Source organism: Achroia grisella, unplaced genomic scaffold, assembly GCF_030625045.1.
Source record: "Achroia grisella isolate CSIRO2021 unplaced genomic scaffold, CSIRO_AGI_Agris_v1 utg1056, whole genome shotgun sequence".
NCBI lineage: Eukaryota > Metazoa > Arthropoda > Insecta > Lepidoptera > Pyralidae > Achroia > Achroia grisella.
The window spans coordinates 1,237,223-1,252,648 of record NW_026712564.1 but is presented as its reverse complement, the minus strand read 5'-3'; the positions used below and the strand labels follow the sequence as shown (position 1 = coordinate 1,252,648).

Here is a 15,426-nt window from a genome sequence, read left to right as displayed (position 1 = left end):
ATACGCTACATACACCAAATTTTGTCTGTCTGTCTGTTTGTTCCGGCTAATCTCTGAAATGGCTGGACCGTTTTTGACGGGACTTTTTTTGGCAGGTAGCCGATGTAAAAGGAAGTAACTTAGGCTTCTTTTATTTTCCACGAGGATGAAGTCGCGGGAACAGCTATTATTAAATATATTGCGAACTTCCAAAAAGAGTATAACCTAATATTAACAATGTTGTAAGTTTATACGTCATTAGTAAAAAACAGTCAGTATATAGGGGTACTCGAAATATGAATAAACCGTTAGGTACTAACTCAGTGAGTCAGTAAATCCCAATATACCTACAGTTGGTCCCACGCTTCTCAATCCACCCCTTCATGGAGATAACATTCACACATACACTCCGGCGAATAAAATTGCATTTCCTAATTGTTACTCATTTTCCCACCGTACGCCCGACACGCGGCAGTATTAACCACCCAGTATCATAAAAAATCTGCATTATCGACCCTATTTCTTACTGTATAAATATTAAAATGTAATACGCGGTATAGGAACAAACATTCGTAATAGTTAATGTGGCGTTTGACCCCCCAAATTTCAGTTAAATAACCTTAAACACAACTATAATAAAGTATAAATTCGCTCACTAGAATTGCAGTCCCAAATCTGTGTAAAAAATAATTTGCAACTTTTATATAGCGTACTTAATAACCGTTATTACAAAGGAATAAATATCACAATCGTTTAAATGGGTGTGGGATATGTTTGGAAAAATAAAGTGTGGTATACACAGGGCGAGCGCTAAGGGTGCCGGCACACGGTTAGCACGCGGCAGCACACTCCGGCGCCGTCGGCCCACACGCACGCACGTGTCGCCTCCAGATACCCGAAGTGTGTTCAAGACATCGATAAGATGTGCCTTAATATGCACCTTATGTTAACGAACAAGTGACAATAAATTAAATATTAGTGACAATAAATTAAATATTAGTGACAATAAATCAAATATTGGTGACAATAAATTAAATATTGGTGAAAATAAATTAAATATTGGTGAAAATAAATATTGGTGGCATTAATTAAATAGTGATTATGGAATATCATCACCGTCACATGGAGTCCAGCTCATCACTCCAACCTCATCAGGGGCAGCCCCAGTGGGGCTACGGATGGGGACCTCCGGCGCCAGCGCCTGCGCCACCTCCGCCCGCTCAACGGAATAAAAGAACCCATTCGGAGAGTGAGGACGACGCGTTTTCAGAAGAAAGCAGTAAGGATGCGCAGTAAGTACACATTGTATAATATTGTAATTGTGACTGAAGCGGCGACAACGACTATTTTATTAAAAACAGAATAATAGTGATAATTGTGTATATTTCCAAAAAAGCTCACAGCGAAGACAAAAGTGACATATCAAACATACAAAGTTTATTAAAAGATGTTATACAAGCTGCCAGCATCAGTAATCTCTTCAAGAAACTAAATATATTAAATTTACCAACAATGTACATATAAGAAATAATATGTATCCGCAAAAATGACCTACACTTATTCAAAAATAAATATGAAACATTTATAATACAAACAATATTTTTCTACAATGTTTTCTAAAGGAAATTTTCCAAAACTTCAACCTGAATTTCAAAAAGCTAAGAGACATTGTCAATATTGGTTTAGCATTTTCAAGAAGTTTCCGATATGAATCTTGTTAGAGTATTGCCATTTTATACCTACACTATCCCTGACCGGTACATGAGGACATGCACTTCATTTTGAACTAATATTATTACCTAATAATATTATAAAATTACAATAATCATTTAAGAGAGCAACACGCAAGTCGGAAGCTACCGCTACCAGAAAGCTGTCTCATCACAAGTAAGACTTGTGATGAGACAGCTTTCCGGTAGATAAAAAAAATGACTTGAATAATCATACAGTTTTCTAAGCTCTTAAATTTATGTTTATTTGAATAAACAATTCTCAATTCTATTCTATTTTAAATAAGATTTTTTTTGTGATGTATTAATAAAGTCAAACAAATAATTGATTAAAAACTCTTTTTAATAAATAAATATAAGTCGTATTCTATTTAAAAAAATAATACAATAATCATATCTGTATAAAACAAGAGAAGGTCGATTCTACATTATCATTCCTGTGAAATTTGAGATATGAAAATATGTAGTTAAGATTTATGTTTCTTTCTACTCAGCTTACTCTATGTATTTATTCGTTACACGCAAAATTAATTAAGATACTAAATTTTATGTGGAAAGGAGTTGAATACATGCAGTTTTAAAAAATTGTTTTTTTTTTAATAATACATGCTGTTTCATACTTTTTGAACGCACGATTATTGCTTAGATTATGATCTGTGTTTAATACCCATAGCACAGATAACATAATATTACATACTCATAGTATTAACATCCGCATACAGCTATGACGCGCTCGTCATCCTACGGCGACTGCGCGCCGTGCAATATTCTGTATCTGTGACGCATTACGTTTGCGCGGGAAACTAAAAAACTTAAACTACAAAATGGCTTCTTTTGCAGATATACTGATTAATTGTTGCGCTCCTAATTCTTAATTATTTTATACTGTTCTACATACTATTTATGTCTGTAATTAATTTTTATTTCAATATACACACTACTTTTATATACATACAGTATAACAAATAATGTAAATACAGCCCGTACTATCATACCTAACAGTCTATCTTGTATTTGGTCGTTTCATATGACAGCCAATACAGTTTTTGTATGGAACGAGATCAGGTTGATTAGTCAAGTGTCATCTTGTCTCGTAGTAATGACGTAACGCGTAGGCGCGTAGCACGTGTTGTGGGACCTCGCGCGTCATACAAATAAATACATAATTGTCTACTATAATACAATTGAATGATGCACTTCCAGTCTGGTTAAATATTTTCAGAAACATATATAGTATACAAACAATCACACTCATGTATACAAATGTTTGTGCCGTGCGAGGAATCGAACCCGCAACCTTCGGAAATAAAGCGATGTGCTAAATCTCTAGACCACCGAGATCTGACTCCTTTAACTAACTATGACATGTTATTGAGCCTACATATTTCGAGTATGTAATAAATATCTAAGTGGCGGTGTGAAAGTTTCTCGAAACACTATAGCTATAGGTAAATGTTAGAATTGTATTAAAAAATATCTACAATACGAGAAATAACACGCAGAGTAAATTTGTTTAACCGAGAGTTATCAATTATTACGGGGAAAGAACAATGGGGTTTTTTAATTAATTTAGATGGGTTACAATGAAATTCTAATTTAAGTAGAGCAGTACTGAAGTCGAAATTAAAATGTGTACATTTAGATAGTTTAAAAATATATATATATATTATTGCTAAATTACTAAAAACTTCTTGCTTTCTTTCTAAAAACGTGTATTTATATGGATATAGGTAGGTAAATATTTAAAAAACTAAGCGATATCTTGCCAACAAACTATTCTGCAGTTTGACGAGTCAATGTATAAAAATAAATGTACTTATCTTATATATATCTAATTATATATATAATATCTAAATATATATAACTCAAAGGTGACTGACATAGTGATCTATCAACGGACAGCTCAAACCACTAGACGGATCGGGCTGAAATTTGGCATGCAGGTAGATGTTATGACGTAGGCATCCGCTAAGAAAGGATTTTGATTAATTCTACACCCAAGGGGATAAAATAGCGTATGAAACTTTGTATGAAACTTTGTCAATTTTGAACCGATCGGGCTGAGACTCTGCATGCATAAAGCTACTATGATGTACGCATCCCCTAAGAAAGGATGTTGATAAATTCCATGGGGATAAATTAACGCGAGCGAAGCCGCCGGTAAAAGCTAGTATATATATATATATATGTATGTCAAAAGTAATTACAGAGAAAGGAAACTAAAGGCAAAGAATTGTTACGTTCACAAAAATTACACAACTAGTCAAGGCCCTATTTTGTGTTATTTTACGAGTAATCAGCAATAGACAAATTAAAGAAATTTCTAGAACAGTGATTCCCAAGTGGTGTATATCGACCCCCAGGGGTCTATGACAAACTGCAAGGAGTTTAAGCGGTCATCTTGTTGTTTTTGCTTTACTTGGTCTAGACTATCTGTGTACCAAATTTCGCTTAAATCGGTTCAGTAGTTTTGACGGGAAAGCGAGACAGACAGACAGAGTTACTTTCGCATTAATAATATTGGGAAGGATTCTCGAAATTCCACGGTATTATGAATTAGAGTTACAGTTCATACTGACCAAGTAATTTATTATTATTTAGGTGATTTTATCGGTTGTTTAGTACATGTTCACTTAGTTTGTTCTAGACGGCGCCGAGTGATATGTTAAAGGTTGACTGCAAGTCTAAATGTAATACGTACCTTTTTTTTATATGGATGATAATGGAATGGTACACCCGCCTGCGCCAACGGTTTACGCTGGCGGGGCACCAGTGCAGGATGATAAGATGAACATGAAATCAGGTCAGTTAGCCCATCGTGACAAATTCACGGGGAATTTATCACGATGGTTTCCAGGGGAACCGCGTGGAGGTCAACCTGACATGGTACATTGCTAGTAATGGGGTCATAAGTGCACATTACTAACAATTCTATTCCCCCCTATTACGTACCTTCAGACTTTGCTTATTAAGTATTCATTGTATAAATCTGAGCATAATATAAAACCGATTTCGCAAATATTTTGAGGAAATATATAACAGACGGAATTACGAAACATATTGAATATAAATTGATATGTACTTATAAATTATTAATATTTGTCTTTGGAATCTGTAATCAAATGGAAATACAATGTTGTATGTATGTTAGATGGAACTTTTAGTCTCTACAACCAAATTGTGTAATCACCTTCCAGCAATATTATTTTCGAATCAATACGATATTGAAACCTTCATTATTCCTTCTTAAAAGGCCGGCAAAGCACTTGCAATTTTCCTAGTGTTGCGGGTGCTCATGGGCGACGGTAATCACTTACCATCAGGTGAGCCGCATGCTCGTTTGTAGCCCCTATGCTATAATAAAAAAAGATATTATTCTAAAATATTTTTTTTTTATCTCAGGACAATTCACACAGCGCCATCTAGACCCACATTAAGCTACCTAAAGCTTGTGTTATGGGTACTAGATAACTGATACAAGTACATAGATTTTTTTTTTCGTAAATACATACATATTATACATGGAAAACACCCAGACCGATACAAACAATCATACTCATGAATACAAATGTTCGTGCCGTGCGAGGAATCGAACCCGCGACCATCGGACGTAAAGCGGTGTGCTAGACCGCTATACCACCGAGGTCGTCAAAAACTTGTACAATAAATAATGAAAAAACAACTTTTTTTATGTTCTTTCATAAGTTTATTCTGATAACAATAATAAACAACAAAAAAAGAATCAGCGAAATCAGTCCAGACGTCCATGCATCATGCAGTGACAAAAGGAAATAGAGCCTCATATATATTGTAAGATCCATAAACATATATAATGTACATGATTGTAATGTACATATATAATGTAAATAATGAAATATCTTATATATAAAATTCTGGTGTCACAGTTTTCGTTCCCATATTCCTCCGAAACGGCTTGACCGATTGTCATGAAATTTTGTGAGCGTATTGAGTAGGTCTGAGAATCGGCCAACATCTATTATTCATCCCCCTAAATGTTAGGGGTAGTCCACTCCTAAATTTTTTTTTATTATTTTTTAGGCAAAATTTTTAGTTTATATTTTTTTATGATACAACATACAAAAATACATACAATCTTACATTTTCACCCTTCTATCATCAACCCCTACTTTTTTATAGCGTTATTAATTTATATGGCAAAACAACGTTTGCCGGGACAGTTTTCTATATTTTTATTAAACTGTCTCACTTTACAGATCTCCAGGTGGTGATTCCTGTCAGCTGATGACGAGGAAGCGACGGCGGGGCGTGATAGAGAAGAAGCGCAGAGACCGCATCAACACCTCGCTGACTGAACTGAAGCGGCTGGTGCCCGCTGCCTGTGAGAAGCAGGGCAGCGCCAAGCTGGAGAAAGCGGAGATTCTCCAACTCACTGTTGACCATTTGAAGATGTTACATTCAAAAGGTAGGAACCTACTTTTTATCCCTTATCTTCTACATTTAAAGACAAACTTGCTGTCCCCAAGTATCGTTTAAAAAAAGTCAATAGGTCGTTTATGGGAATAGGAATAAAAATTTACAATAACATACCAAAGGCTGGAATTATCCTTAAATAAATTCAAAACATCTGCTAAATCACATTTACTGAGCAAAGTTTATTTGAATAAATGATTTTCTATTCTATTCTATTCTATTCTATACTGCACGTTTCCGTTTCCTGCAATTAAAAAAAAACATTTGAAACGTTAAAAGTGAATTGTAACGGTGAATATCGATAAACTCCACGCCAGGCGACACGTTACAAAAGAAATTGCATACTACATATTCCCGGTTTAAGATAAGAATTGTCTATGCAATAGTTAAGGACAAAGAAAAGTCTTTGTTACATTATGATTGTTAACCATTATGCGATGAGCTGTGTTATTTGATAATTGTTTTTTATAATGAGTTACTGACTGTATGTTGGTTATTACAGTAAAAAAAATTAAAAGAGTTACTAAGAAAGAAAGAAAGACAGAAAAAATATTTATTTAGTGCTTTTCAACAATGTTACAATATAAAAAACAAGCAAACGAAATAAAAAAGCTTAAATAAAATGTATATATTTACCATATAGATAATTAAAAATACATATAAAATAATCACACAATAAGGGATTTATATCATGACGCCTCGATGGTCTAGTGGTGTAGCACGCCGCGGCGCCGTCTTACTTCCGATGGTCGCGGGTTCGATTCCTCGCACGGCACAAACATTTGTATTCATGAGCATGATTGTTTGTATCGGTCTGGATGTTTTCTATAATATGTATGTATTTATGAAAGAAATCTATGTATTTGTATCAATTATGTCATGCCCATATGATGTCAAATATGTATGTATTTGTATCAGTTATCTAATACCCATAACACAAGCTTTAACTAGCTTAACTTGGGTCTAGATAGCGCTGTGTGAATTGTCCTGAGATTATTATATTATTTTATATTTTATTATTATGTTCTTTAAATCAAAATATTTTCTCTTCGCAATATTAGTTTAGATACAATATTGAAAAAAACAATACGACATTTCATGGATGTCATACGTGCCGTAATATAGCACGTCGCGTCACGCCGCGTCACGCGCCTCCTGATTAGGGTTGCCAACTTTCTTTGACAAAAAACGTATAAAGTTAGTTAGTTATTAGAAAAAAATAAAGTATAATTTTAATTTCATGTTTTTATTGCTTTAAACACGTATTTTTGTGGGCTTTTAACACTAGAGCTGCGACAAATGTCACAACTCACATTGACATCTAACATTTCGTTCAGTAGTTATAAATCGTTAAGTACCTATAATGAGTATTTTGTTTTACGCATCACAGTAAAGGTTGAAAATAAAGTATTTTGCATAAAGTATAATTACCAAAAATAAAGTAGGATACGTTATTATAAAGTGTGGTTGGCAACCCTACTCCTGATGGATCTAGTTCCCACGCGGGTCTCTCTTCCGGGTCTACGCGACAGGTGGACCCGTTTTTTTATCCGACATTTGTGAATGTTGGAATTTGGGAATAATATTCCCGATTATGAGACTACTGTTTATAAAGTTATTTGTAAGTTAAACTTTATTAGTAAGCTTATATGACTGGACTTAGTTTTTAACAAATAAGTATATATCTCAAAAGTACAGAACAGACGAGACACGACAAAGACGGACAGACAGCTACGACTTTGTTTTATACTATGTAATGATTTCGAAAGAAGTTAGCAATATTTATTACGGTAAATATAAAGATATTTCTTTCGTTATACTTAAAATTCATTATATATATTTATACATTGCATATTTTTTTTCAATTTTATACTGTCTTGGATTTTTCTTGCGTATTAGACTAAGATAGATCCTTTTTTTTGGTGAAAATAGAGGTTTTCAGTTACGTGTGTAAGAAGCACTATGAAACCATGACGACTTAGGCTATGAACCCGGCTACCGCAAGGGAAACCCCAAGTAGCGCCCGTGACTTGTGACACGGGTGTAGGTTTAAAAGGTCCTTTTGGAATCCATTAAAACTCACCTTCACTACTTACAGCTTCCCCCCAGGCCCAACTAAGACCGGGATAAACCCATTCCTAATACAATTCATTTTAGTATCCAAAACACAACCGGCACGCTCTGCGCTCGTCGACTAAATGCCGCGGATCACCCAACGAAAGAGAATTATTCAACTACCGACCTCCGTATTTATAGACTATAGACCGAAGTCAATGTAGTAGGTCGGTCTATAAATACTAGATGGCGCTATTTACAATATTTGTAATAATCCTTACATTGGGTACTTCATTAGTACTAAACACAAACTACCTTTTTTAATATCTTTCTAAAATATCGGATTTTTTCTACAATATTGATGTGAACTCTAACACGTGTAATTCTAAAACAAACTTGTTTAAAGAAAATCTGTCTATAACGTTTATGTCAGTTGTTTTATACTACAGATATAAGTTCATCGTCTCTAATTAATTATTGTAGAAAATTTTCATAGTGGCACGTTTTATATGAAAGGGGGAAAAAACCTTAATTTCTCTTCCTTCCGAAGTTATTCTACCGAAAAAAATCACGAGGATGTTCCCAATTAGTGGTTTTGCCGGACAAGGCTATCGGCTGCACTAATTTGTGTAAAACCAGATTCAGTTTATAGTATATATGCCACGTTAACCGCGTGTTCATTGATTCCGAAACCACATGGTATGGACATATCCGGTTTCCGGTTTAATTAGAGACAGACCATCTTATTCATCAAACATCGTAATTTCGGTTTACAGACCACGCGGCAGACTGAAACGGTTTTCACTATTGATTTGAGAATTTCTTCCTGATGGTTTATAGGTTTATATGTATAGAAATAAATTAAATTGGAGTGTCTGTTTGTAACTTTAAATTAACAGATTTTCACTAAATGAATATGAAATGCAGATACGGTAATTACAATTTTTTTCTTTTTTTTTTGAGTGTCTTTTTAGTATTTTGAACATTTCTTCCTGAAAGTTTATAGATTTATATGTATACAAATAAATTAAATTTAACTGTCTGTTTGTAATTTCAAATTAACAGATTTTCACTAAAGGAATATGACAGTATATACGGTAATTACTGCAAAAATTAATTTATTATAATTTTTTTTGTCTCTATTTGTTCGTGTTTATCTCTGAAACGTCTGTACCGATTTTAATAGAATTTTCACTCACAAATAGCTAATATTATATGGAGTATCTTAAGCTGCTTATATTTTAGATTTTTTATTATTTAATTCCACACCTATGTAATCGCGGTTACAGATAGTACATAGAGTCATTTCATCTCCGTTTCATACATTAATGTAGTACTTACCCGAAACTATACTGCAAAACCGAGGTGCGTCGCTAGTATCACAAATTCAAAATATCTTTATTCATGTAGGTCTACTGCAGACAGTTATGATATGTCAAATCTACCGTCAGTTCGGAATGATATCGAGATGAGAAGAACTGACAAGAAACTCAGCTCGTATTATTTTCAAATAAATGTTGTACATGTTTACAATAATACAGATTCATTTTGAAATTCAAATTTGGGATAATAGAGTGACCACCAGCATATGCTATTGCAAAAGCAAATAGTCTAATCAGTGTTCGTAACCCGAACAGACCAGTCCCCACAAAGAAAGTTGAATGTATTAATGTTATAAGATTTTTTCAATTACAATCGGCTGGCCGCAAATGGATAGAAAAACTTGACCAGACAATTAAAAGTCGATCAGCTGAGTATCAGTTACTAAGCCAGGTAGGACAGACAGTCGGACACCTGGCGCCGATAAAAACACAGGAAGCGATACAGATAAGGGAGATGGAACAATGTTGAGACAGCTTGTTGTCTCTGTCATTACAATGTGGAGTGTTTGAAATAGAGCATATATAAGAAACCAAATAAATGACTACGTACGTAACACAATATATAAAAAACAGCACTATATATATATTCCTTCTGTACGTAAATTATTATATTATAGTATACTAGCTGCGCACGTGGTTTTACCCGCGTTAAATTTCAATAAAAAATGTAGCCTATGATTATTCTGATTCTACTGCAAAGTTTCATTAAAAACCTTTCAGTAGTTTTGCGTGAAAGAGCAACAAACATCCATAAAAAACCACTTTTTAAAATTTGTCTGTCTGTCTGTCTGTCTGTCGGTCTGTTTGTTCCGGCTAATCTCTGAAATGGCTAGACGGGACTTTTTTGGCAGGTAGCTGATGTAATAAGGAGTAACTTACGTTACTTTTATTTTGGAAAAATAAAGTTAAAATCCACGCGGACGAAGTCGCGGGAGCAGAGCTAGTAATAAATAAAATAAGAATATTTTTATCATTATATAGTTTAAGTAGTAATAATAGTTTTAAAATATAAACGTGTTGGCAATTAGCTGTAAGTTTATATTGTGTTAATTAAATAAATAAATAAATACTCATGAATACAAATGTTTGTGCCGTGCGAGGAATCAAACCCGCGACCATAAGGCGTTGTGCTAAACCGTTATACAACCAAGGCCTTTATTTAACATACTGTTAATATAACATACTCTAACAAATGAAACGCGAACAAAACCTTTTTTATTATAAAACGTATATTTATTCCTTCAACATTGTTAAATTTACTGAAAAAAAAAACATACTACCAGTAAAATCATATCGTACGGACAATAAGTAAGCTATTGACTTGCGGGAGGGTAAACCACCCTCGTACAGTCGGGGTGTGACGAGGGAGGGCGCCCGCTTCCCACGCTATCCTGGACAAACATACGGACTGATAAACGCCGATGTAAACTGATTGATAGTGTAGATAACTGTATCGCAGTATATTTGCTAAGGTAGTTAGCGATCGACAATTAACCTGAGTTTGTTGATACCTGAGAAATAACTATTGTTTACATTGTTGTCTGGTCCAAAAGTAAATTGATGTTGTTTAAAATATTTTATATTATTTAACGGAATACTAGCAGTTTTGATAGAATTAACAGATTTTAAAAATAAATTTACCAAAATGGCTGTCAATATACTGACTTTACGCTCTACGTTTATTTGAAGAAGAAGAAGAAAAATATTTTATTTAGTGCAATGTAAAAAATACAATATAAACAACAAACGAAAAAAAAAGAGCAAATAAAATGTACATATAATTAAACTTAATTTACCATAATTAAAAAATAAACATAAAATAAACATTTTTTACATCCAATAATGCACTGAAATGGCTAATCTAATCTGCCAAAAAACAGTGCCATCAAAATCGGTCCAGCGATTTCAGAGATTAGCCATTACAAACGGAACGACAGACAGACAGACAGACAAAAATTGTAAAAATATTATGTTGGTGTATGTACCGTATATATATTCATATGCATGTAGTAAAAACGGTTATTTCAATATTACAAACAGACACTCCAATTTTATTTATATGTGTATACATATAAATAAAATATAATTAAATAAATTAACATATTTGAAGCGTTCAAATTAAATTTACTTCATTTGTAAATAGTAAAAAGTGTCCCAATGCCTTAATCTACATTCGCATTCACCGATCACGTGATTCTATTGTCCCAAATGACAAGCGGAAGCGGAACATACTTCTGAGCAAGGGTTGTCACACCTGCGTTAGAAAAAATACATAATCATTGCAACCAACTGGGCGAAGACGGAAGTAAGGGGCGAACAATGGTATCTTAAGATATTTTTAAGTGTTATCATTAAAATGATTCGATTTTTTTATCCCAATTAGTCTCTCGGAAGAACTTATTAAAGTAAAATCTTTATGTACTAATTTAAAGTACATACTAGTCAAATATTGCTCAAATATATAAATCACTAGCTGTACTCAGCAGTCTCGTCTGAGCCACAAAGTAAGCAAGACGTGTGCTTTGATTTCCGTAAAATTTATCGAGCCACTACCATTCAACTAAAACCTCTATGTAATAGCAAATATAGTTTAATATTGAGTCATAGTTTGTCCTGCTACTTATAACCAGTTATTAAAGTGCATTTGAACATTTGCTGCAAACCACTCCATTACAGTTCAAGCAAATTCATTCACAGTATAAGCAAAATCAAAAGATAAATCATGCAACGCACTCCAAAATCTGGACAGACCATCTTGTTCTCCTCACAACCCGATCTCAGTACTACAAGTGAAAATTAACTCACAGTTTCACTGGCATGAAATTTATTGCCTACTAGCTACCCACCCCGGCTTCAAAATCGGTACAGCGATTTCAGAGATTATCCGGAACAAACAGACCGACAGACAGACACAAATTGTAAAAAAAAATATTTTGGTGTATTTATATTCATATGCATGTAGTAAAAAACGTTTATTTCAATATTTCAAACAGACATTTCAATTTTATTTATATATATAGATTAGTATATGATATATATATATGTACTAATGATTTAGCATTAAATTCAATATAATAAACAGATGTTTAACACTTAAATAATAAAAAAAAATTGTAAATATTTTATATTGAATAACAATTTTCATAAAAATACCAATAAGAAGGAATAAAGTTTCAATAACTACATTTATGGCTGCATCTTCACCCTTCGACATATGGCCCGGTGGCCTACTCTCAAAACCAACTAACTTAGACCTCTCATGTACTACACAACGTCGGATTTCTTGAATGATCTTATTCAACTTACGAAGGGATTGCCAGACCCATCTTATTTGGCTTGGCTCGTCCCTAAACAAGAATTCCGGATACTTGGGCATCCCGTTACGTCAACATCCATCTCTCTCTGACAGCTGTGTCTCTCTCTGTCTGACACTTGTTGCGTAAGGGTAGTAACACGAGGGCTAAATGGTTGGTGTCTCGTTTTCTTGAATTGCATTGTTCGCGACGTGTGCTTATGTAACGTCGTGTAAGTTTTTGCATTGTAAATTTTATATGTTCATATAAAAAACAAGTTATCACGGCTGCAGTTATTGTAAGTCTTTATAGTGTATCCTTAATATCTATACATATAAATAAAATTGGAGTGTCTGTTTGTAATATTGAAATAACCGTTGTTTACTACACGCGTATGAATATAAATACGGTACAAAAATTCAAAATAACATTTTTTACAATTTTTGCCTGTCTGTTTGTTCCGGCTAATCTCTAAAATGGCTGGACCGATTTTGACGGGACTTTTGTTGGCTGGTAGCTGATATAATAAGGAGTAACTTAGGCTACTTTTATTTTAGAAAATTTATTTTGTTTTGGAAAAATAAAGTTACTTTCCACATGGACGAAGTCGCGTGTGTGTAAATCTCAACGACATGCGTGGATGTATTCTTTGTAAAGTAATTATAACAAACATACAGACAGGCAGACAGACAGACAAAAATTGAGAAAAAAGTTATTTTGGTGTATGTACCGTATGTATATTCATATGCATGTAGTAAAAACGGTTATTTCAATATTACAAACAGACACTCCAATTTTATTTATATGTCTAGATTAAGTAGTAAATATAGTATATTCAAGAGACATACTAGTCTAATAGCTAACTTTTTTAAGGTTAAAAAAGAACACAAACTTATTAAACGTGAATAATTTGAAACAATTTATACCTTTTAATTTCGACCTTTTCGTATAATATTTATGCCCTTACATTTTTATTCTTCTATTGTATATTTTATAAATTAATTAGTAGCCCCTTTAACTTTACTTGCTTTTATTAATGGACTACAATAGTCTATCCACCTATTAAATGTTGGAAGAATTCTTCAACTATCTACCTACTGTTGTTCCGGACAGAGTAGCTTCATAAACCTGTCATACACAGAAAATACAAAATTACCACTCTCTCTCAGTCTCTCGCTTTCTCATTCAAGTCAATTTTTTTAATGTAATGACATATAAGCTTACGTCCTACCTGTTGGTCATCATTACATAGTACAAAACAAAGTCGCTGTCGCTGTCTGTCCGTCCGTATGTATGCTTAAATCTTTAAAGCGCAACGGATTTTAATAGATAGAATGATTCAAGAGGAAGGTTTATATATATAATACATGTACACCCAGGCGAATATGGGGCGAGTAGTTAGTATACATACATATATATATATATACGTTCACGTTCACGACATCACGTTGTCATGTGATACGATACTACTCATGCGTTCCTAGTCCAGAAGACTAAAATATAATTACTCTAATCGTTTAATTTTATATGACATTTATACACGTTAAAAATATTGTATTTTTTTAAATTCTTGGATGGTGAAAGACTATTTATTTATATTTCCGTCTCTCTTGTTACAGGACTTGACACATTCGCGTACGACCCTCAGAGATACGCCATGGACTACCACAGCATCGGGTTCAGGGAGTGTGCTGCGGAAGTCGCCAGGTATCTAGTCAGCTGCGAGGGTTTGGACATTCAGGATCCTCTGCGGCTCAGGCTAATGAGCCACCTCCAATGTTTCGCGGCACAGCGGGAGTTGGCTGCCAAATCTGCCAATTGGGGCTACCCTCAATATCCCTCGACACCTGTACCTCAGACACAGCATGGGTATACGGAACTAGGGCATAGGCAGGAAACAGCTACCAGTACAGCATCAGCGACGGTTGCAGCACCCACAGCGATAGCCGCGCCGTTGTCAGCACCTCCAAGTTATCCACATTACCCCCCTGCTCCTCCAGGTCCTCCGGCGCCCCCTGGTCCGCACCCTGCCCCACCAGCTCCTCATTACCCAGCACCATACCCTCACCATCCAACACATCATCAGTACTCACAGAACAGTTCGAAACCATACAGACCTTGGGGAGCTGAGTTAGCCTATTAGGACTGTTATGTGAATTTTATTCAAATTATTCCATTTAAAAGATTAATTTAAACTCAAATTAAGGGGTACATATATATTAATGATTATGTTATAATACATGCATATGACAGACAGGCAGAAAGCATTGTCTGCCTCAAAAATTAGTTTAGTGTTGCCAACCGTACGAGAAACTTCTTAGAAGTACGAGATTTGTATTTGAAGTCTATACGATATCTTGACATAGGGAAACCACTCAAAATATAATAAGATGACAGAGTCAAATTGTGACTGGACCACTACGCAATTATTAAAAAACCAGTAATAATTTACCGTGTAAATAGTTCTCAAGAGTGCTCGCAAGACAGAACGAAATAATATAAATATTTACAAAAATAATAATGGACAACCTGCCA

General features: G+C 34.3%; 1 protein-coding gene across 1 annotated transcript; it reads left to right on the top strand.

Annotated features, from left to right (window-relative positions):
- Nucleotides 1-785: 785 nt before the first annotated feature.
- Nucleotides 786-15,115, top strand: LOC131847538 (hairy/enhancer-of-split related with YRPW motif protein). Its single transcript, XM_059197157.1, has 3 exons — nt 786-1,271; nt 5,945-6,153; nt 14,511-15,115. The coding sequence occupies exons 1-3, from the start codon at nt 1,081-1,083 to the stop codon at nt 15,032-15,034; spliced, it is 924 nt and encodes a 307-aa protein (XP_059053140.1). The 5' UTR covers nt 786-1,080; the 3' UTR covers nt 15,035-15,115.
- The last annotated feature ends 311 nt before the right edge of the window (nt 15,116-15,426 follow it).

Coding starts and splice junctions, on each gene's coding strand:
- LOC131847538 (XM_059197157.1), top strand. CDS start 1,081: ATGGAATATCATCACCGTCACATGGAGTCCAGCTCATCACTCCAACCT. Junction 1,272..5,944: donor GAAAGCAGTAAGGATGCGCA/GTAAGTACACAT, acceptor CTCACTTTACAG/ATCTCCAGGTGGTGATTCCT. Junction 6,154..14,510: donor GAAGATGTTACATTCAAAAG/GTAGGAACCTAC, acceptor CTCTTGTTACAG/GACTTGACACATTCGCGTAC.